The sequence below is a fragment of the Chlamydomonas reinhardtii genome, chromosome 12 (genome assembly GCF_000002595.2).
Source record: "Chlamydomonas reinhardtii strain CC-503 cw92 mt+ chromosome 12, whole genome shotgun sequence".
NCBI lineage: Eukaryota > Viridiplantae > Chlorophyta > Chlorophyceae > Chlamydomonadales > Chlamydomonadaceae > Chlamydomonas > Chlamydomonas reinhardtii.
Window position 1 is genome coordinate 1,043,453 of NC_057015.1, and position 22,441 is coordinate 1,065,893.

The 22,441-nt window shown below is 61.7% G+C and overlaps 4 protein-coding genes across 5 annotated transcripts in view; 3 read left to right on the forward strand and 1 right to left on the reverse strand.

The window, feature by feature from the left end:
* CHLRE_12g491100v5 (uncharacterized protein) overlaps nucleotides 1-3,315 on the forward strand; it is a 6,922-nt gene extending 3,607 nt beyond the window's left edge. Inside the window, exons 9-12 of the mRNA XM_043067919.1 lie at nucleotides 47-153; nucleotides 392-623; nucleotides 775-912; nucleotides 1,277-3,315. Of these exons, the coding sequence (XP_042918017.1) occupies nucleotides 47-153; nucleotides 392-623; nucleotides 775-912; nucleotides 1,277-2,758 (1,959 nt within the window). The 3' untranslated portion in view covers nucleotides 2,759-3,315. The remainder of the gene's footprint in view (nucleotides 1-46; nucleotides 154-391; nucleotides 624-774; nucleotides 913-1,276) is intronic.
* Nucleotides 3,316-3,833: 518 nt separating this feature from the next.
* Nucleotides 3,834-7,253, forward strand: CHLRE_12g491050v5 (uncharacterized protein). Its single transcript, XM_001691076.2, has 6 exons — nucleotides 3,834-4,227; nucleotides 4,325-4,485; nucleotides 4,630-4,805; nucleotides 4,970-5,152; nucleotides 5,359-5,592; nucleotides 5,825-7,253. Exons 1-6 carry the CDS (start codon nucleotides 3,906-3,908, stop codon nucleotides 5,931-5,933), a joined length of 1,185 nt encoding a protein of 394 aa, XP_001691128.1. The 5' UTR covers nucleotides 3,834-3,905; the 3' UTR covers nucleotides 5,934-7,253.
* A 230-nt stretch (nucleotides 7,254-7,483) lies between these two features.
* Nucleotides 7,484-13,825, forward strand: CHLRE_12g491000v5 (uncharacterized protein). The gene is made up of 11 exons (XM_043067918.1): nucleotides 7,484-7,789; nucleotides 8,071-8,134; nucleotides 8,415-8,778; nucleotides 9,687-9,778; nucleotides 10,042-10,290; nucleotides 10,573-10,894; nucleotides 11,205-11,422; nucleotides 11,597-11,680; nucleotides 11,843-11,914; nucleotides 12,175-12,317; nucleotides 12,626-13,825. The coding sequence occupies exons 1-11, from the start codon at nucleotides 7,758-7,760 to the stop codon at nucleotides 12,846-12,848; spliced, it is 1,863 nt and encodes a 620-aa protein (XP_042918018.1). The 5' UTR covers nucleotides 7,484-7,757; the 3' UTR covers nucleotides 12,849-13,825.
* A 2-nt stretch (nucleotides 13,826-13,827) lies between these two features.
* CHLRE_12g490950v5 (uncharacterized protein) lies at nucleotides 13,828-19,043 on the reverse strand. 2 transcript variants are annotated; one of them, XM_043067916.1, is made up of 11 exons: nucleotides 18,665-19,043; nucleotides 18,244-18,549; nucleotides 18,022-18,108; nucleotides 17,756-17,928; nucleotides 17,356-17,532; nucleotides 16,879-17,064; nucleotides 16,497-16,715; nucleotides 16,086-16,326; nucleotides 15,917-15,989; nucleotides 15,587-15,718; nucleotides 13,828-15,425 (listed from the first exon to the last, which is right to left on the reverse strand). In XM_043067916.1, the coding sequence occupies exons 1-11, from the start codon at nucleotides 19,008-19,010 to the stop codon at nucleotides 14,231-14,233; spliced, it is 3,135 nt and encodes a 1,044-aa protein (XP_042918019.1). In that variant the 5' UTR covers nucleotides 19,011-19,043; the 3' UTR covers nucleotides 13,828-14,230. The 2 variants fall into 2 exon arrangements, with proteins under 2 accessions (XP_042918019.1, XP_042918020.1); XM_043067917.1 differs by having other exon boundaries at nucleotides 14,002-15,425.
* Between the last annotated feature and the right edge of the window lie 3,398 nt (nucleotides 19,044-22,441).

Consider the following 22,441-nt stretch of genomic DNA (forward strand, 5'->3'; position numbering starts at 1 on the left):
CTACGCGCGCGGCGCCTTCGCCTCGCCCGCACTCACCCTGGTGGAGGGGCCGTGGCGCGTGTGGTGGCGTGTCGTGAAACCCAGTCTGTACGGCACCAGCGTGATCCTGCACTCACTGGCCGACTACCCCGTACGGCACTGGAGCGGCGGCAGGTACGGCAGGGCTGGCGCTGGACGAGCAGGGGGACGAGCATGAGCGCCCCTGCGGTTGCTATGCTTTTTGTGGTGGTGCCCACCCACCCGTATCAGTACTTGTAGGAAGTTTTCCCACCCCACACGTACCCTCTACCCCCACCCACCCATCCACCCGTCTGTTTCGCCCCACCGCCGCCCTCTCCCCCACCCCCCCCCCCCACCCCCGCCGCCTCCCACCCCCGCCGCCTCCCACCAGGCTGTTCAACGCGGTGGTGCCGGTCCGCTCCGCCGGCCAGACCTACAGTGGCGCGCTGGCGGCGGCCCTGTGGGAGTACAGCGCCCACCTCATCGACACCATCACCGCCGCCACCGCCGCCACCGCCACCGGAACGCCTGCGGCCCCCGGCTCAGCCCCGGCCCACGGCTGGGCCGCGGCGGCGGCGGCGAAGGCGGCGCGCACGCATGACGAGGGGTTCACGTTCGCGCAGGTATGGACAGATTGTGGCCTGAGAGACACGGATTCTTCACAGCGCCCAAACACGAGTCTAGTCTAGCAACCTGGCAGCAGCTAGGCGCACAACTAAATGTTGTACTCATACGCATCGGCGCACACCCGGTTCGCGGCCACGCCGTATGCAGCCTACGCCGGCACCTCACGGCCCCGGCGCCGCCCCCGGCCCTGGCACTGGCACTGGCGGCGGCGGCGGCGGCGGCGGCGAGTACGACAGCCCCCAGGCCACCCCCACACGCAAGCGGGCGGTCATGTCACCGCTGCAGGTGGGGCGAGAGGAAGGGCTGGCAGGGGGGCCCCGGGAGTGCGGGCCAGCCGTGGAATGCGTGTAGGCTTGCATGGTTGCGTTTGCAGGTGTGTGTGCGCGCATGCATGGATTGCGTGCGAAATTGGGCGGCGTGGGTCATGGGGTCGGAGTGAACCCAGCAGGGCCACCCAGTCTGGGGAGGAGGGGAGCTGCTTGGTCCAGAGGCGCGTCAGGGCACGTTATGACACCACATGCCGCCGTGTCCGTGTGCCGAGCAACGCATTTGCATTGCCACCATTCCTCCCCCTGCGCACCAACCACACCAAGCTGCTGCACGCAACACCCCATCCGCCGCCACACCCTCTCATACACCACTGCCACAGCCGCAGTTCGGCTTCTCCCCGGGCTTCCTGGGCGCCGCCGCCGGCCGGGCTGCCGAGGCCGGCGCCGGCGGCGCCATGTCCCCGCCACCGCCGCCGGCAGTTGTTGGCGGCGCCGCCACTGGACAGGCCGCGCCGCCCTCCGGATCCGGATCCGGAACCGGTGGCGGCGGTGGCGGCGATGTGCAGCGGCAAGGCAGTGCCTCGCGGCGCCGCCTGGTGGTCGCCGCACACGGCCGCGGCGGCGACGTCGCCGGCGGAGGTGCAGACGCCGCGGCAGCGGCGGCAGAGGGAGAGGAAGTGGTGCACGGTGGGCTGGCGGCGGCGGCGTCGCCGCCGCCGCCTGGCGGCGGCGGTCGGGTGTGGGGCAGCAATGTGCCGTCGCCGGTGGCGATGCCGCCGCCGCCGCGGTCGCTGCAGCACGTGGCGGAGGAGCACGGCATTGTGCTGCCGGGACCCACCACCACCACTACCACCACCACCACCACCAGCAGTGACACCAGCGCCAAACCTGCAGCGGCCAAGGCTGCATCTGGAGCTGGCGCGGTTACCGGTGCGGGTGCGGGTGGAGGAGCTGCCAACGGCGCGGCCGCGGCGGCCACGGTGGCTGCGCCGGCGGAGGTCTCCAGCACGGGTGCGGCGGCGCTGGCGGCGGCTCCGGGCCCGTTGCAGACTGGGCCGGAGTTTGACAAGGGCGCGGCCGCGGGGGCGATGGCGGCGTCCGAGCGAGCAGACAGCATGCCTGCGCCGCCACCACTGAAGCGGCCGCACACCACGCCGGCGGCGGCGGCAGATGTGGAGGCGGCGGCTGCGGCTGGCGGCGGCTCAGACACCGCCACCACAACTGCTAGCTACCGCCCGGCGCCTCACGGTGCTCCTGCGGCGGCCGCAGAGACACCGGCGAGCATTACTCCGCCCTTGCCCACCGGCGGTGCCGCGGCTGTCATGCACGGCGCAGCTGCCATCCCTGGCAAGCGGGGCCAGGACGCGGGACCACAGCAGCCGCCACCGCTGCCGCCGTCCAAGTCACCACCACCCGCAACTGCAGAGCAGGCGCCGACGCCGCATGCCCTGGCGCCATCGGAGGCGGCTGCACCGGCTGCCGTGCGGGACACGGCGGTGGCGGCGGCGGCACCACACACAGGGGGTGGCGGTGGTGGTGATGGCGGCAAGAAGAAGCAGGGAGGGAGCGGCGGCGGCACCAGCAGCGGTGGCGGCGCGGCGGCGCCCACACCCGCTGCGTCCACTCATTCCGCTCCCGCTCCCGGCCCAGCCCCTGCTTTGGTTGTGGGGAAGCAAGCGGCCGGCGGTGGCGGCTACAGTGCCAGTGCCGCCGGTGGCACCATGAGTGCGGGTGCGGGTGCTGTCGAGGGCGTCGGCGGCGGGTCCAAGTCAGTGGGCGCCGACACGGCAGGCACGGCGAGCGCAGGCGGCGGCAGTGCAGGCGGCGGCTCCAAGCACAAGAAGAAGAACCGGCGGCATTAGTTCCGTGCGAGCAGCGCTGCTGCTGTCCGCAAGGTGGCTGTGGCAGGGGTCGCGGACACGGCAGGGCAGGCTCTGGGGTACACATCGAACGTGCACATACGGGACTCGGCAGCTGCGCCCAGTCGGTCAGTTGATGTGTTCAGTTGTACCGCAGGAGTTGGATGGACGGAGCGCCCGACGAGCTGCACGCGCAGGGGCTCAGGGCAGGGCCGCAAAGCTTGGGGCGCCATAGAGGCGGCGCATTTCATTGAAGAATGGCATGGTTGTTGTTGCGGCACGAAAGAGGGCAAGCCGGTAAGGCGAGAAGCCGCGGCGCACGCGGGGAGGCAAAGGAAGAGGCGTGAACGGTGAAGCGCTTGTGGACGCTGCTCGGTCTGGTCTATCACAGCAGTGGAGGTAGGGCTCTCCGTCTCCCCTAGCCTTAGTATGGTGGGGGGCGCACAGTTGACGCTTTTGAGACAGTCGAATCCAAGCAGCTCAAAGGCCATGGCTGCCAGGCAGCGGTTTTGAGGGTGCGCGAGGAAGATGTCTGGGCGTGCGCGACGTCACCGGTCCCTCGACGTGGCCCACCCGCGCGCCAGGTGCCGGCCAAGCTACAGACCACCGCGACCGCCCGCGTCGCAGCTATGTGGCACAATAATTGGCTGTGTGACTCGAGTAATCTTGGCGCGCGTAATCCGTCAACCTGCAGGCGCCCGTCGAGACGGCTCACGCTCCGCACGCGGCCCACCAGCGTCGCGGCCGCGGCAGGCGCGCGCGACGGTCCGCGCTGAAGCCACATTTGTGGGACATTTTGTGTTAGCTGGTCAAAGGCCATCGCTTGAGGCGCGGACGGTCAGCGCTAGCTGGGTGACGATTCGTCCGCCGCTGTCGCTGTCGCGGCTTCAAATTTCAACTCGGCCGTTCGCATTCTCGAGGGCATTTTACCCCGCCGACGGCTTCAGGCTATTGTAATGCACACGTAACAATGAACCCAGCAAATGTGGCTGCAATTCGCGCGGCATGGCGCACCTGTACGGGCGGCCACGCGAATTGAATAAATCCTGGGTCCCAACTTTCTCCTTAGTGCTCTGACCTCTCGCCAAACCACACTCACTCCTGCAAATTACACTCATACCTTTCTTCATTTGCCAAAGAGCTAGCCACAATGTCTGACTCTCGCGCTCTCAAGGACACTCAGCTCATGTCTCCTCCGCGGATGCAGACCCGCTCCAGCAGCAAGGCCGGCACCCCCGCCAAGGGCACGCCTGCCAAGGGCACGCCTGGCAAGCGCAAGAACGACACCGTGGACCCGTCGCCGGCCAAGCAGAACAAGGGCAGCAACCTGCGCGAGCTGTTTACCAGCCCTCGCAAGCGCATGCTCGAGGAGCCCCTGCTGGACGAGAACCCCGACCGCTTCTGCATGTTCCCTATTAAGTACCCTCAGATTTGGGAGATGTACAAGAAGGCCGAGGCGTCGTTCTGGACTGGTGAGTCCTCAGCAACTCGTTTGTTTTTCGAAATGGAGCTCGCTGCTAGCGCCACGTCGCTAACCCCGCGAATTCCCTCTTACTATTCTGCCTGCAGCTGAGGAGGTCGACCTGGGCGACGACATGAAGCACTGGGAGAAGCTGTCGGACGGCGAGCGCCACTTCATTTCGCATGTTCTGGCCTTCTTCGCCGCTAGCGACGGCATCGTCCTGGAGAACCTGGCCATCCGCTTCATGAAGGAGGTGCAGCTGCCCGAGGTAAGCAGCAGGTGTTCCCGCAAAGTGTAGCTCGGTGTTGCACCCTCGCCCTTGCTCGCACGCTCGCCCCGTCCTTCGCCCTGGCGCCCCATCTCCCTGACCCTCCCCTCTTTCCGCTCCCTTGCCTGCCTCCCTCTCGCACAGGCCCGTGCCTTCTACGGCTTCCAGGTGGCCATCGAGAACATCCACAGCGAGATGTACTCGCTGCTGCTGGAGAGCTACATCAAGGACCCCCAGGAGAAGCACAAGCTGTTCCACTCCATCGAGACCGTGCCCTGCATCAAGAAGAAGGCGCAGTGGGCCATGAAGTGGATCGGCAGGTGCGCTCGGCCTGTGGTGATGGGATCTCTTCATGCCTCCTCCCTCGCCCCTTTGCCCCTCGGCACAGGCCGCACGCCGCCCGCCCGCCCGTGCTTTCCCGCCTCCCGCTCCTTACCCCAACCTCACACGTGCCGCTCCTCCTTTGCCTGTCCTCCCCTTCCAGTGACTCGGTGTTCTCGGAGCGCCTGGTGGCCTTCGCGGCCGTGGAGGGCATTTTCTTCTCCGGCTCGTTCTGCTCCATCTTCTGGCTCAAGAAGCGCGGCCTCATGCCCGGCCTCACCTTCTCCAACGAGCTCATCAGCCGCGACGAGGGCCTGCACTGCGACTTCGCCTGCATGCTGTTCAGGTGAGGAGCGGAGTAGCGGGGAGAGGGGAAGCAGCTTGACGGGTTGCAGGCCGTTGCGGATGATGGGCCTCCCTTGCTGCCTGTTAATAGTTTGTCAGGGCACTGGCCGAAGCCGTGTCCTACGCGCACAGCGCTGTCCAGCCTTCTCTATGCGCTTCCCTCGACCCTCCTCTTACCCCGACTTCCCCTTTATGCCCCACACACAGCATGCTCAACACGCGCATTGATGAGACGCGCGTCAAGCAGATCATCGTGGAGGCGGTGGAGATTGAGCAGGAGTTCTGCACGGAGGCGCTGCCGGTGGACCTGATCGGCATGAACAGCCGCCTGATGGCGCAGTACATCCAGTTTGTGGCGGACCGCCTGCTGGTGTCGCTGGGCTGCGCTAAGCAATACAACGTGGTCAACCCCTTCGAGTTCATGGAGATGATCTCGCTGCAGTGAGTTTTGGGGTGGCGTTGTGGGCTGCTCCTTGGTCATATGTCGGGCAGGCTTGCTCTGGGAGTCCAGGTGTGGGACGGCTGCAGGTTCCCGGGCAGACGGGCGTGTTACGAGGACTTGGGAGGCCGGCAGCAGGCGCGTCGCGCTGTCACCTGGCTTGTGCGTTGTGGCGACGCCTTCCCCCGCGCCCCTCGCGCCTCCTCACACCTGTTCCCCGCCTTCCCTCTTCAGGGGCAAGACCAACTTCTTTGAGAAGCGCGTGGGCGACTACCAGAAGAACGGCGTCATGGCCGGCCTGCAGGGCAAGGTGCAGAACTTCTCCATGGACGAGGACTTCTAAGCGCCCGGTGCGCCTCTGTTGCGCCCCTGTGGCGTGCTTTGGCGCCGCGCGACAACGGCTGTCTGCCTGCCACGCCGCCACAAGTGGGGCCGACACGCCAAGGTTTTTTTATAAGAGACGGTCTCTATCAGTCGCCACCGCCACCGCATCGATTGTGTGCTGCCTCCAGCTGAGGTAGCGGCCGGCTGCCGTCTTTGAGGCATGTTGGCTTACGCGGCGGTGTGGTGCAGGGCAGGCTGCTGCTGCCGCGGATATAGTGTGCGTGTGATACAATGTTGCAGCGGCCGCGGGCGGGCAGCACCGTCTCAGCCCTGCGAGCCTGCCCTTGATTTCTCTTCTTTCTCCCTTACTGACCAATTGACACGACCACGACAGAGCACGCCGAGACTTTGGGCTTGACAGCGCTTCACATGGCTAAACTCATACGGGTGCATGGTTAGTGACAGCTGCTGTTTGTGGACTCGCAATCTGACTATTCTGCCTGAGGGATTTGTGTGCAGTGTCGTGCGTTGCGTATAGCGTGTAGGTGTGACTGGTGTGGTTGTCTGGTTACTTTTTGTGAAGATCCTGCCTGAGTGTCCTGTTGGGATTGGGGGCAATGCCCGCTACGCCCGGAACGCGCAACCACCTGCAACGCATCCGTTCATGCTGCGGCCTCTTACCCACCCCTACATGGCAATGCGCGTGCATGGGTATGTAAGCGATGGCAGTACAGTGAGTGATCGTGGCTAAACATTTGGACTGTGAGAGTATGTGTGAACATGAGTGCTCGAGTCGAGACGTGCAGGTCTCCGTGCTCGGGGATGAGAGACTGCGAGGGAGTTGTGGAGCTGCCCGTGGTCTCCTGCCGTTGCGGGAGGCAGTGCGCAGCTTCGTATTCTGTGTGCAGTATAGCTAGGCAACCGGACATTCCCCCCAGTGTGAAAGTGTACGCGGCATGCGTCAAGTAATACATATCATGTCGTGTGCTGCTCTTGACACCCGGGGTTTTCTTGGCCCCAGGTTTGTGTGGGGCTTGGTCTTGTGCCTAGGATTGGTTCCTGCCCCACATGTTGCCAGCGTGTACATATACAACCTGCTTATTCATCCCCCATAGCGCATACGGCAGTCGGCCCCTGTGCGAGGGTGCCGGCGGATACACACGCCGCAACGGGCCGAGTTGGGCGCGGGAATGGCAGGTGGTGCGGATCAAGTGTGTATGCGTGTGTATGTGTGCGCGCCTCCGTGGGGCCGGGTTGCTCTCCACGTGTGTCACTGCCCGCCGGTCAGCAAGATCTGGCGCCTGCCACCCCAGGCCAACTACTGTAACGGCTCAGAAGTGAAGACTCGTCTCTTTCAACCGACACGCGTCTTCGGGTAGGCTGGGGGTTTTCCTCGGATTCCGCGAACAGCTGCACCAATCCGTTTGCTGCTGGAGCCTGGAGGACGGCGGGATCTCAACACGCTGGGCCCCCCAGGGCTTAGTCCAGAGGGAGTTGGCGGGAATGCACGGGTGCATGTGTCGAGCCACGGCAGATGGTGTGTCTTTCACTTTCAGGCAGTGTCTTCGTCTACGCGGCCTGCACACTCAAGAAGTCTATATGCAACCATGACCTGCATGTCTGTTTGCGTTGAGTTTAAGCGATGTCGCGCCAACTTGTTCTTGACGCTGTCCCCCTTATTGCTTTTGGACTCTTCAGTTTTTATGCATATGGCACTTATGCCGAGTGCACAATACCACTGGTAGAGGAAAGCGTCCTGCCACCGGAGCATTGCCGAGTGTTGCAACACATATGCGTCGACCACGAAGGTGCCCTCGTCACCTTTGACCCTTTATCCTATCAGATGAATGGCGCCAGCGGCCTGGACGACTTGCGGTGGGTGTTGCGACACGGGTCGAGGAGGTGTCCCAGGGGATTTCCGTGTGTTCCCGCCGGCTTGATGCGGCACGGCCGGGAGGGCGGACCACAAGGGCAGTCTCCGTGGGCGGACAAATGGTTCACTGAGCATCGACAGCCGACAAGCCTGAAGCCAGGCCCTTGCTTGGTGTCGCCTTTAGTCGCCTTCTGCGCACTAAGCACTCCATCCCCGCCATCAGCCACACCTTGACCGTATCAGCAACACGCGTGCTGGGCCCTACTTTCCCCAAATTGTGCAGCTCCTGGGGCACTGCCTGGAACATCCCCGGACACACCAACAGCGATGCCATAGTGGGCAACCAGGTGCGGGGCGCACCGCGGACCCGTGCGCATGTGTATGTCGGCTGTGTGTTTTGTTGAGGGCCAGTGTACCGCAATTGACTCCTTCCGACACCTTCACTCCGCGGTCTCCTCCAGCCCTCCTCACCCCTGAGCGCCATCACAGTGCACACGCCCCTCCTCAGTCCTCAATCACCTTGTGATGGACCAACCCGCTCATGGTATGTGCCCAGCCCACCTCCGGGTCTCCGGGCCCCGACACCCTCCACACCGCCGGCACCCCTCGGCTACCTGCGCGCCGCAGGACGCCTGGACGCTGCAGGTGCGCCTGGCCACAGCCCTGGAGGCCTCGCCGCTGCTGCGCCGCCTGCACGCCGAGCTGCAGCAGCACCTGCAGCAACAGCCAGGCAAAAGCAGTAGCAGTAGTAGCAGTAGCAGTAGCACTCACGGCACCTACGCCTCAGCAGCAGCAGGAGAAGGAGCAGGAGCGGCGGCAGCAGCAGCAGCTGCAGCTACAGCGCCCAGCGGCACGCTCTGGTCCTCCGCCTTTTCTCGCTGCACGCTTCCAGTAGTGCTGTTGGCGGATTGGTTCTTCAACTTCAGCGAGTTCTTTGAGAATGCCGCCACCGCCGCCACGTACCTGTTGCAGCGGCAGGGCATGTTGCCGGGTGGGTCGGGCGGGCTCCGCGTGCGGGAGGCAGAGAGGGAGTGAGAGCGAAAGAGAGGGTTAAGAGAGAAGGGATGGGAGGGAGGGGTGGGTGTGAGAGGATGCGTGGAGGGAGAAGGTGTGGGCGGGCGAGAGGGCGGGAGGGAGAGGGGATGGGAGTACCTCCCCGTGCTCCACTTTGCCTATCCAACACTCACGGTGCAGACACACTTGTGCTCTTTAACACACACACACACACACACACACACACACACACACACACACACACGAAGGGTTTTTTTGTTTTACGCCCGTGGGAGCAGGGCCAGGTTTGCGGGGTTTTTATGCCTGAGAGGGTGTATTGGGTGCTGCAACACCCCGGGTCTTACGGCCTGGACCGGCCTAGTGGCCAGACGCGTTTGTGGCTGCCCTTAGGCATTGTCTGCCCTGGCGTCGAGAGCTGGTTAGGTTGCGGTTGAGGTCGTGCAGGCTGCCGGGTCGTAGGACTCAGCCCCGCAGCCACTGTGGTCGTGCTTTCGCGTGCTGTCGCGTGCTGCGTGTTTTGTTATGTTTGCTGTTTTTTGTCTGCCCGCCTGGTTTTTTAAGAGGTAGCTCGCCCGCTGGGTCTGAGGTTGTTGCACCGGTAGTAATTCCGCAAGGATTACTGGCGCGGTGAAGGGTCGGAGTGCGTTGCCCTATGGACTCCAGAGCTGTTTTGCGCTCTGCCGGGGAAACGCCAGGTCACGGCAGCCCTCGATTGAGAGCCCTGTCGTTGGTTATACCAGATACACGATTCACGTGATCTGGCAGAATAACCGTGGAAACCGTAGTCACACACACACACACACACACACACACACACACACACACACACACACACACACACACACACACACGCACACACACACAGTCACACGCACGCACCCGCAGACCGGCTCGCCACGCTGGTCCTGGCCACCCCCGCCGGCCTGGACTCGCCGCCCTTCCACCGCTCCCTGCTGGCGCACCTCACCTCCCGCCAGGTGCCGGCGGCCGTGTGTGCGTCGCCTACCTAGTACTGTGTGGCTGTGTGGTCGTGGGGCTGTGTGGTCGTGGGGTTGTGTGGTCGTGAGCGATGAATGCGTTAGGTGCCGGTACTGTAGTCGAGTTGCTGAAGGGCCAAGGAGCGGGGACAGGGGTGGGGCGGGGAAAGGCAAGAAAGCCCTTGGAAACCTACACGGCAAAAGCCAAGCCCACCGATGCCTACCTGTATCTGATTGTGTGTGCGTCGTGTCATGCCCTGCAGATCCTGACTCTGGCCGAGCTGGCAGAATGGGCCACAGCAGCCGAGATCCAGGCGGGGCTGCTGGGAGCAGGCAGCGGCGGCGCGGCGGGCGCGGCGGAGGCAGCGGCACTGGGCCATGGATCAGGAGGCGGCGGCGGTGGTGGTCAGCAGCACGGAGGGGGAGGGGGGCGGCGGGGCCATGGCGGCGGGGACCACCATCCGCGTGTGGGGTGGACCGGTGAGGGTACCGCCATGCGCTGCTTTCAAAAGGTAGGTGTGTGTGTGTATATATATATATATATATATATATATATATATATATATATATATATATATATATATATATATATATGTTACGGGCACGCAGGATGCAGATGATCCAAGCTGCAGCGCGCTTCTTGCTTGATAAGCTTGAGCCCGATGGGCCGCCAGTGCCGGATACCGAGAGTCGTAAGCACTGAACCCCTCAACCTTGCACCGCCGTCCGTGCTGCACGCTAGTGTGACGCCTGCATGTGTGTATGCTGCATACGGTGTGCGTGCTTACCTGCAGGCTGTGGTGTGCAAGCTCATCGGCTCGCCCATGCCCCCCCTGGACACGGCGGCGGCTGTGGTGCGACACGTGGAGGCCTCCCCACACGGCCTGGCGGAAGACCCCCTCGGCTTCTACCCCCGCAAACCGGAGGCGGCAGTGGCAGCAACAACAACAGCAGCTGCAGCAGGAGCAGGGGCGGAGGCGCTACAGCCGCCGCCGACGCTGCACGAGGACACCACGCTGCGTGTGGTGTTTGAGGCGCGGGCGGGCTCCACTCGCAACATCCGCAATTTGCATCAGGTCATGGAGGCATGTGACAAGTGGGGTGCCGACTTCAAGGGTGCGTACGTGCGGCGCTGCTGAGGGCTCCATGCATGCATGCATGCGTGGTAAAAGGCGTGTGCTGCCGCGCCTGTGTGTCATAGCTGCTTTCGTTTTGCGCGCACATTGGCGTTGGCGATTGAGCGCCCTGCTGCTCTCTGTCGGGCAGGGTACGTACGGCGGTCGTCGGATACGGACGGGTTACCATCACAAAGCGCAACACAGCATCGCCGAAATCTACCGCAGCGCCCTTCCCACGCACCTTTCCACACCTGCACCCCTCCTCCTACTGCTGCTGCTCTTCCTGCCCCGCCCGCTCTGCCTCGCAGCCGGCCCCTTCACCCGCATCGCCTGCCGCGCCCTCGCCACCGCCGACACGCCCGACCTGCACGGCGGCGCCCGCCTCCGCCACACGATGGCGGCGGTGCGGTCGGCGCACGTGCTCGTGGCGATGCATGGCGCGGGGGCGGCCAACGCGCTATTCCTGCGGGCGGACGGCGGCGGTAGCGCGGCGGGCGGACTGCGGGCGGCAACCGCACTGCTGGAGGTAGGAATGGGAGGTCGGAGTTTTGGTGAGGGTGCGGGCAGAGTGTTCGTTGTTGCCGCATTTCGCCAGTGTCAAAGGTGGGTGCGTGGGGTTGGAGGCTGTGCCTGGCAAGCTGACGCCTACCTCCAGCTGACATGTGCCATGTGCCACGTGCCCCCCCCCCCCGGCCGCCAGGTCCGCCCCTGCGGCTTCGGCTCGCGTTTCGAGTGGTGGGTGGATGTGCACATGGCCGTGCATCTGCCCAGGTCGGGAGACGCGGTGAGTGCGGCGCACATACCCGCCTACGGTGTCAAGATGGGCCAAGGTTTGCACGCATGCAACGCGCCGTGCACGGCAGCCAACCCGCTGCAACCGCCAACCCCGGCTTCCCAACCCCAGCACCCCACCTCCTCACCGCGCCTCCTCCCAACACCCCTACAGATCCACTTCCACGCCTACAATCTGGAGGACCCAGCGCAGTGCTCCCCCGCAGACTGGGTGCTGGCGATCAAGGTGCGGGCGTGTGTTTTGCATGTGTATGTGTGAGTGTGTGCACATGTTTTCGTGTCGGGCATTAGCATGTGCTCAACTCGGCGGGGCATGTCTGCGCTCTCCCTTTGCTACCCGGCCGGCATCGTTGTTCCCGACCTAGAACCCCTCGCGCATTTGCCCCTACTCCTGTCGCGGTATCCTCCCGCCCTCCTCAACGCCATCCCTCAAACCCCTCCTCACCACCATTCCCCTTCCACCCTCCCTCCCGCCCCGTTACGCAGGCGCCAGGGCCGGGCACGCCCAACACGCGGCACGGCATGGGCCACGCCATGCGCGACCAGCACGTGACGCTACAGCCCGAGGGGCTGAGGGCCATGCTGACGCACGTGGCGTCCATGCTGAGGGACCCGGAGGGCTACGGCAGGTAGGTAGGGTGTGTGTGGGGGGGAAAGGGGGCAAGGGGGGCAAGGGGATGGGAAACAGGGAGGGGCGGGAATGCGGGATGGTGCTCCCGAGCAAGACGAAGTAACTATGTGATGCCAAGTGGACATCCAGGCCGTGGGCATTTAGATATTTGATTGGTGTGGAAGGGCAGGGTGGCATGATTGGCGCGAGTGCAAATGCAGATCAGAAGGGGGAAAGGACTTGAGACGCGTCGCCACGCCAGCAGGCAGGGCCTTCCCTTTTCTTTTCATTCAAGCAAACCGCGCGCATTGCGCCTCACAACAACAGGGCTCGCGAGCAGGGCAACTTGCACGGCTATGCGCTGCCCACGCCCGGCACTGAGGCGGTGGCATTGGAGCAGACGGCGGCGGGCGACGAGGAGGTACCGGCGCCGGCACGGGGCGCTCTCTGCGGTGTGGTGCTGGGGCCGCCGGGTCTGGCCCCTGTCAACATGACGGAACACCTGAAGGGGTCGCCGCAGTGGCTACTGCAGCCGCGGAGCGGGCGGTGACGATGCAGAGGCTGTGTGTGGGGCGATCTTTGAGTTGGAGAGAGCGTGCTATCTCGAAAGCGACGGGGCCTTAGCCGGGCAGGGCATGGGCTGGCACGGGACCGCGATCCGCACAGAATCTGGCGCAATCTATGGTTTTGGAGTGGAGACTGGAAAGCCCCTGACTGGGCAAAACGCACCGTCTGTAAAAGTAACGCTGCTGATCGCTGGGACAAGAATGTCAAGTCAGAAGCTAAGCGAGCCCAGGTAGCGTTGCAGACTTGCTCCCTAACACTGGCAGTCGCTGAAGCAGAGCGCTCTTAATTTGCTTACGAATTCTGCATTGAGTTGATAGAGATTGACTGTCAAGGGCAAAGCCGGGGCTTATCATTCACCTAGCCTGGGTCTTCGTTTTCCTGCTTCCCCGTGTCATGGATTAATTTAGGGTGCTCTGTCTCCCCTGAACTGACAGGTTTGATATTCGGTGCTGGGCGTACGCAGACACCGGCACTCTGTCCATTGATTTCACAGAGGCAATGCCTGGGGTAATCAGCCACACGGAGGAAATTTTGCCAGGTATCCTTGCAGATTATTCGGCTGCTGAGCAGCTGATTTCCCTGGACCTGAACCTGGCGTCAATTCACACGCCATGCCACCTCCACGGTGACAACACCGACAGTCAGACGGTCAGTGGCAAGCAGCCAGTGGCGCTGCCATGGGGCTACAACCAGGACTCGGCGCAGCTGACCGTGTTCCTGACGAGTGAGCAGCGCATCGGCCTGGTGAAGCAGACGGAGGCAGGGGTCGTATCTTGTTTGCGGGGGAATGTCTTGACCCAGACATTCCTGGCCTCTGGAGCGGAAATTTTTGTCAAGGGGGTAGACAAACAGGCCCCCAAATCCACGATTTTTTTGTCTAGACAAAGTGCCTTTGTGGAAGCCATGTAAAATGTCTAGACATCTTGACATGTTGCAATTTCGCTTTTTCGCAACTGTAAACGGCGGCTTTTGTATCTGTTTCACGCAGTGCAACACTAATGAACAAGTCCAAATGCGATCATATGCACAGGCATGTCGCAGCGCGTTTCCCCAAGCAACTCTGAGCCTTCGCTTGCCTGCGCGGCGTACATGCTATACCTGCTAACTGCTTGCTGTCACCGAAGTGCCGGGGCCAAAGCCATGACCAGTCACAGTTCTACCGCACATACACACAGGCAGAGCGCCATCGCGGCCTAACCGCTTCCAGTTTAGTCATCTTCACACGTCGGCACACACCCTCGTGCATCGAATCCCCAATACACTATCGTCCCTTCTTTCAACGTTTCAATCATACACAATCGTATCGGGTATGTATTTGCTAGATGGACCGCTTTCAAAGAATTCAAACGTTCGTATGCCAAATTATTAGCACGAGACATCCACATTCTGAACGGCCTCCTCCTCAGCCTCCTTCAGAAGTGCCTTGACATCAATCTCACACACACGATGCTTCACACGGGACGGGCGGGCGTTGTGGCTGCTGCGCTGGGGCACGCGGCCAAGCTTTGCAGCGAACTTCTGAACTGCAGGCCCCAGCAGCGTTGCATCAAACTCAGCATACGGGGCAAGGGAGACACCAGCCACAGGCCGCTGCTGGTACGCAATTGGTGGGCCCACAAGGCGCACACGCATCAGTACGTCAAGGGTGCCAAGCTTCATGCTTGCCCGGCCAGGCGTCTTGATGTCATTCATCGCGCTGAAGCCACGCTCAACTTCTGCCGTAGATGGCTGCAGCACAAGCATAATCTGCACCAGGACAGTGAGCTCACGGCCCATGCCAGACAGCCACGACAAGAGCCTCTCATAGAACGGCCTCGCCTTCATAACATCACCACTCTTCTTCTGCTCCTTTGCCACTGCAATCAGGCGCGCCCGAGCCATCACCCACTGGTCAACTGCCAACAGGCAATCATCACCCAAGACGGGCTTAAAGTGCTGTGCCAAAGCGGCCACCTCTTCCTCGCCATACTTCGGCACACCGGAATCAGCAGCCAATGCACGGGGGCCCAGCACCCCAAACTTTGCAGCCACTGAGACATCAGCGGGGAATCGCATTTTGATGTTCTCAACCAGCTTCTTGACCATGCTGCTGAGAGCAAGCTTGCTGCGGAATAGAGTCTGAGGGAAAGCCGCCCAGCTCGGTGCCGTAGGTGCCGTGTCATCATCGTCGCTGCCAGACTCCGCTGTCGTGTCAGTGTTGGTGTCAGAGCCGTCATTGTCGCTGTCAGACTCCGCTGTCGTGGTGGCGGTGGTGGTGGTGGCAGGCGCGATCGTCGTGGGAGGGGTTGTCAGCACCATCTGGTGGCCGTGGAACACGCCATCCTTCGCTGCAAGGTCCTTGATCAGGGCCTGGATGGGTGCCGTAAAGGATGGAGGTGCGTTCGACGTCTCGCCCTCCTTGTGGTAGGTGTAGGCGTTGATCAGGTGCCGTAGCCCTAGTTCCAGGTACTGATGCACGTCAATGAGGGCGAGATCACTCTGCTGGAACCACTTGCTCAATTCCGCTGTTGCAGCCAGAACTCCGTCAATGCAGGTGATGAGCAGGAGGTTGTCCACCTGCCTGCAGGTGTGAAATAGCATGCGGTAGTGATCGCGTTTTAGTCCAAGACAGGAACGCAGTCACGGACACACATGCAGCGGACATACGCACTAGAGCACGAGTGCGCGCCCACGCCTACTTGCACACGCTTGCATTCCTGACATCCCAGGGCATCCACACACCTGAGCCACTCGTAAATCTCGGCCGCGGCCACATCCTTCTTGTCCTTCTTCCGCTCATTGAAGAAGGCAAGCAGGATCGGGTAGGTAATCTTGATCCGCCTCACACACTCAGACCGGGAAAGCCACCGAACCCTGCGTAAGTTTGCGCAGTGTGCAAGCGGGATGTATATCAACCCCTCAGCCTCAGCAGCAGGTAGCACGCAGCTTGTGAAGCCGTCTCACCCTACTCCACAGGCTAGGCTACCGCCGTCCACACACCCACATACACACTTACACCCACACACCAGCGCACATGTCAGCAGGTAGCAAGGCACGACGTGTGCGGCTTACGTGTGCGGCTTCAGGATCTTGTATGCCTTCGCCTTCCTTTCCTTGTACATGTCGTTCAGAGCAGCGGTTCGCACTGTAGGACACGGTGTGCACAAGTTACAGCAATACATCAAAGAAGCCATTCACTCACAACTCGCCACACAACAACCACTAGCGCGCCCAAGCGCACCTGTCGAGGTCTTGGCGTAGTTGTAGATCTTAGAGAGCATGTTGTCCACCTTGACCAGGGCAGGGAACTCCTTGAAGAAGTCCGCACAGGCCAGAGCCAGTCGGTGCGCAGCGCAGTGGCTAGTCAGGACGCAGGGCCAATCCGTCTTGATGCGGGTCGCCACTCCACAGTGCTTCCCAACCATAACGTTGGCACCGTCACTGGTGAAGGCGACAAGCTTACTCCAATCAATCTTGCTCTCCTGTACGTAATTGGTTGCAGCAGGCACACGCGGGGGAGCAGAACACACAGCTCAGCACACACAGCCGACACTGTCCGCACGTCCGTGGCTCTACATGCATGATCTGTCCCTGCGTAACCGCACAATCTACTGCTCGAGAAGGCCACGTGTTCACACTGTTAAGAACGCACCGTGAACACCTCCTTGAGCCTGTCATAGATGTTCACGGCCGTGGCACCATTGTTCATTGCCTCCAGTTGCAGAAACTCAGTCTTGATGCTGTCATCGGGCGCCACGTATGTAATGTACACGGCCAGGTTGTGCGAAACAGTGCGGTCAGTAGACTCATCAATCATCATGGAGATGACAGGAGATGCCCTGATGTTCTTGAGTTGTTCCTCTGAAATTGCCTGCGCAGATCGCGGGTTGTCAGTCGTTAGCATGCGCACCGGTATACTTGGCGAGGGTATGATACAAGGACAGCACCAGCATCCAAGCAATGGCATACCATCACGCCAAAAACGAACCCAATCCCGTAAGCTCCCGCCACAGCTGCATATGTTCAGGTCTTACCTCAGACAGGCAAGCCAGCATTTCCGACGCTTTCTCCGCGGTGTGGTATGGACCGGAAATAGTGATACCACTGCCGCATGCCTTGGACGCATCGCATTTTCGGCACGTATGCGCCTTGCAGTCATGCTTGCAGTCAGCGCAGTTCGCAGCCTGGAGTTTGACCATCTTCACATAGTGGGTCAGGGGCTGCGAGCAAGCAGGAAGGGTGCACGTTGTAACGTGTCAGCCGATAAAGATGCAGCCGAACGCCATGCCTGTTGTACATGCCGTATGCATACACTACAGCACACTACGCCCACTAGTACCGCTTACCAAATGTGCCACAAACGTTGCTACACCACCACACACCAACACACCACAAACGTTGCTACACCACCACACACCAACACACCAAACGAACACACACCAGCACGCACGCGCGCCGCGCCCACATGTGCGCCATGCACAATTGCCCACGCGCCGCGCTCACAAACGCACCATGGCATCCTTGCCGCAGGCGTAAGCCGAACGGATTAGGCTGCACAGCGTTGGGTTGAGCTTGACCTTCTGCTTCTCGACAATGTTGGACATCTTCGTGTGGTTCTTAGCCGCGCCTATAACGTCCAGATGGTTCTTGGAGAGAAGGTGCTTGTTGAACAAAGTCATGTTCATGACCTGCAGCAGAACACAAGGGATTTGCAAGCTTACGCAAGCATGCGGGGAGGCGGCTGGGTAGCAGGTCCTGTCTTAGCTGTCAGGCTGCAGCTGTAAATGGGTACCCCAGACGGTGCGCCGCAGTGCATGCGCTTGCTTGCGTGCAGTATGCGCACACCCCTAGTCTCTCCTAATCCGGCTCACACGCTGCATTGCCAGGCTACATGGTTGCAAGCACACTCACTTTGTTGCCGCCCTTGGTCCAAACAGAGGCCTTCGCACCGGGGTGCTTCATGCAGGCAAGGCACAAGAACGTGCACTCAGGAGTCCTGACGAAATTGTGCCCGATCCCATTCCAACGGCTGGTGTTCTTGATGTTGACGAACTTCGCAATACGCACTGATTCATTATTCCAATCTGCAAGCAGGTGGAGTGTCTCGGTTAGTAGCAGGTGACCAGTATGCCCTATGCGTAAAAAAGAAGCCCGCACGCTCGTGCATCGAAGCTTACCGATGGCGCCATGGCCGCAGGCATTGCGGCCACGCTTCGTGCCCATGTCTGCAACCTTGTCGTTTCCATCGTCTTCGCTAGCCTCAACTGCATATCAATGCGACATGGTGTTCAGAAGCCAGTAAGGGCATGCACGAATACGTAGCACGTAGGAAGGCACGCAGAGCAGGCAAGAAGCAGGAAGGAGACAGGAACTGGCAGTAGGCCATGAGGCTAACTCACCGTCATCCATGTCGCTTTCGTTGTCAACATCAACAATTGGCGGGGTAGCAGGAATCGACGACCCAGGGCCACCGGCGGCGGCCGCGAGCGACTCCTTTACGGTGGCGGGCTTGGCAGGGGGTGTGGCGCTGGTCTCGGCAGCGGGCGCGGCGCTCTTGGCAGCAGGCGCGGGAGCGGGCGCGGCGCTCTTGGCAGCGGGCGCGGCGCTCTTGGCAGCGGGCGCGGCCGCGGGCACGGCGCTCTTGGCAGCGGGCGCGGCGGTCTTTGCGGCCTTGGCAGTGGGCGCCACAGTGCGAGTGCCAGCGCCTGAGAGGTGAGAGGGAGAAGGCAAGGGAGGCACAGGTTGAGACCAGGCCACCCAGAACGGACAGGGCCTTCCAGTTGATGATCACATTATTTCTGCACCCAGCCACCAGCTTACCGCGCGCGGCCGACATCAGCATGGCACTGATGGTGCGCGCCTTTGCCACGGCCTTGGGAACCGGCGCCGTCTTCACGGGGCCCGCCTCATCGTCACTGTTCGTCAGGTCCATGACGATCTGTGACTCAGCGGGCTGAGCAGCCTGCTCCGTGCGCTTTTGAGCCCCGTCCTTCAGGGGGGATCCCGCAGTTGCGAAAGCCACAGTGCCGGTCACTGCAGTTTCAATCCTAGCCTTCTTAGTGACCTTGGTAGAAGGTGAAGGCGACAGCGACGCCGCTAAGACAGCGGCGTAGGTGCGCGCCGTAGGCGCCATGGCGGTCTTGCCCGGAGTGTTAGAGGTGGACATGCTGTGTAGAGTTGCGTAAGAAAAGATAAATACTGTATACAACTGTGATAGTAACGAGAACATGCAAATATAATGGAAGTTTGGATTCTTGATTGCGAAGCCCGATCATGCAGCATGATACGCAAATTATCGGGCAGTAAATGTGCTCATTCCTTTCACGTACTTCACAATGTGCTTTAAGCAGCTCCATACTTGAGATTTCTCATACTGGACATGGACATGCCCAGGACATGCAAGCGTGCGCGTAGTACACCTCGCAATGAACACGATGTGACTGATCCATTCGGCTACATGGGGGCAGTGCAGCAAGGCGGACACGGGGCGGAGTTGGCAACACTCGCGGCAGTCGCACGCCAGGCAACCGCATCGACACGGACGGAGCCAACTGCGCTTGTCAGCAACCCGGATGAGAGCAGGATTGGTGCAACGGCGTCACCCATTATGGCCCATTGTGCTGTTGAAGATGTCGGCCAGGTAATGTCTGGCAACTGTACGATACGCCAGGATGCCTTAAATGTAGTCTTGCGTGTAGTCTTGCGTGTAGTCCCCTCCCTTCACTCCGTCTGCGTCTGCGTGTATATCGTTTGCTGCGCGCATTCATGGACGCTTGCGTGTGCAACACATGCTATGCGTCACGTGTGTTCAACTGTCAAGGTGTGGTGCGTGTCATGCCTCCAACTTCCTGCCCCGCCATTGCGCCTTGACTTGCCATACACCTCGCGTACCGTGCGCAGGAAGAATGGCGGCCATACGACAACAAGTATGAATGCAGCAGGACTGGTATTGTGCGGAGGAGACAAGACGGAGGGGCAATTGCAGTGCGCATGCTCAGGGGAAGGCCATGGGTTTACATAAATAGAAAGTCCGTTCAGTTGAGCACTGTTATGGAGGCCTGTTGGAATGACGCATAGGCCGCTCAGAGTTTCAGGACCTGCTTGTTGTAGGAACTTCAAGGAGTGAAAGGGGCTGCAATAGCCTTTGCTGCTGGCTGCAACACGCATGGTGTGAGCGTTATGCAGCCTCTGCTGCTGGGAGGGGCACTGGGTGCGCAGGCGGTGTCAGGAGCCGTAAGCAGGGACCGGGCCGCGACGCGCCCATCCGCACGGGGCCTGTAGGTTGATGCGGTATGCCTGGCGTGTAGAACGCGCGCGCAAACACATGGTACCATGTGATTACAGCGCTGGAAGCTTGGGGAGTCGCTGGTGGGGGCCGTATGCAGCCTCTGCTGCTGGCAGCCGTAAGCAGGGACCGGGCCGCGGCGCGCCCATCCGCACGGGGCCTGTCGGTTGATGCGGTATGCCTGGCGTGTAGAACGCGTGCCCCAACACATTGTACCATGTGATTACAGCGCTGAAAGCTTGGGGAGTCACTGGTGGGGGCGGTATGCAGCCTCTGCCGCCGGCAGGGGCACTGGGTGCTCAGCCGATGTCAGGAACCGTAAGCAGGGACAGGGCAGTGGCGCGCCCATCCGCACGGGGCCTGTCGGTTGATGCGGTATGCCTGGCGTGTAGAACGCGTGCCCCAACACATTGTACCATGTGATTACAGCACTGGAAGCTTCGGAGTCGCTGGTGGGGGCGGTATGCAGCCTCTGCCGCCGGCAGGGGCACTGGGTGCTCAGGCGATGTCAGGAACCGTAAACAGGGACAGGGCAGTGGCGCGCCCATCCGCACGGGGCCTGTAGGTTGATGCGGTATGCCTGGCGTGTAGAACGCGCGCGCAAACACATGGTACCATGTGATTACAGCGCTGGAAGCTTGGGGAGTCGCTGGTGTGGGCCGTATGCAGCCTCTGCTGCTGGCAGCCGTAAGCAGGGACCGGGCCGCGGCGCGCCCATCCGCACGGGGCTTGTCGGTTGATGCGGTATGCCTGGCGTGTAGAACGCGTGCCCCAACACATTGTACCATGTGATTACAGCGCTGAAAGCTTGGGGAGTCACTGGTGGGGGCGGTATGCAGCCTCTGCCGCCGGCAGGGGCACTGGGTGCTCAGCCGATGTCAGGAACCGTAAACAGGGACAGGGCAGTGGCGCGCCCATCCGCACGGGGCCTGTCGGTTGATGCGGTATGCCTGGCGTGTAGAACGCGTGCCCCAACACATTGTACCATGTGATTACAGCACTGGAAGCTTCGGAGTCGCTGGTGGGGGCGGTATGCAGCCTCTGCCGCCGGCAGGGGCACTGGGTGCTCAGGCGATGTCAGGAACCGTAAACAGGGACAGGGCAGTGGCGCGCCCATCCGCACGGGGCCTGTAGGTTGATGCGGTATGCCTGGCGTGTAGAACGCGCGCGCAAACACATGGTACCATGTGATTACAGCGCTGGAAGCTTGGGGAGTCGCTGGTGTGGGCCGTATGCAGCCTCTGCTGCTGGCAGCCGTAAGCAGGGACCGGGCCGCGGCGCGCCCATCCGCACGGGGCTTGTCGGTTGATGCGGTATGCCTGGCGTGTAGAACGCGTGCCCCAACACATTGTACCATGTGATTACAGCGCTGAAAGCTTGGGGAGTCACTGGTGGGGGCGGTATGCAGCCTCTGCCGCCGGCAGGGGCACTGGGTGCTCAGGCGATGTCAGGAACCGTAAACAGGGACAGGGCAGTGGCGCGCCCATCCGCACGGGGCCTGTCGGTTGATGCGGTATGCCTGGCGTGTAGAACGCGTGCCCCAACACATTGTACCATGTGATTACAGCACTGGAAGCTTCGGAGTCGCTGGTGGGGGCGGTATGCAGCCTCTGCCGCCGGCAGGGGCACTGGGTGCTCAGCCGATGTCAGGAACCGTAAACAGGGACAGGGCAGTGGCGCGCCCATCCGCACGGGGCCTGTAGGTTGATGCGGTATGCCTGGCGTGTAGAACGCGCGCGCAAACGTATGGTACCATGTGATTACAGCGCTGGAAGCTTGGGGAGTCGCTGGTGTGGGCCGTATGCAGCCACTGCTGCTGGCAGCCGTAAGCAGGGACAGGGCAGCGGCGCGCCCATCCGCACGGGGCCTGTCGGTTGATGCGGTATGCCTGGCGTGTAGAACGCGTGCCCCAACACATTGTACCATGTGATTACAGCACTGGAAGCTTCGGAGTCGCTGGTGGGGGCGGAATGCAGCCTCTGCCGCCGGCAGGGGCACTGGGTGCTCAGCCGATGTCAGGAACCGTAAACAGGGACAGGGCCGCGGCGCGCCCATCCGCACGGGGCCTGTAGGTTGATGCGGTATGCCTGGCGTGTAGAACGCGTGCCCCAACACATTGTACCATGTGATTACAGCACTGGAAGCTTCGGAGTCGCTGGTGGGGGCGGAATGTAGCCTCTGCTGCTGGCAGCCGTAAGCCGGGACAGGGCAGCGGCGCGCCCATCCGCACGGGGCCCGTCGGTTGATGCGGTATGCCTGGCGTGTAGAACGCGTGCCCCAACACATTATACCATGTGATTACAGCACTGGAA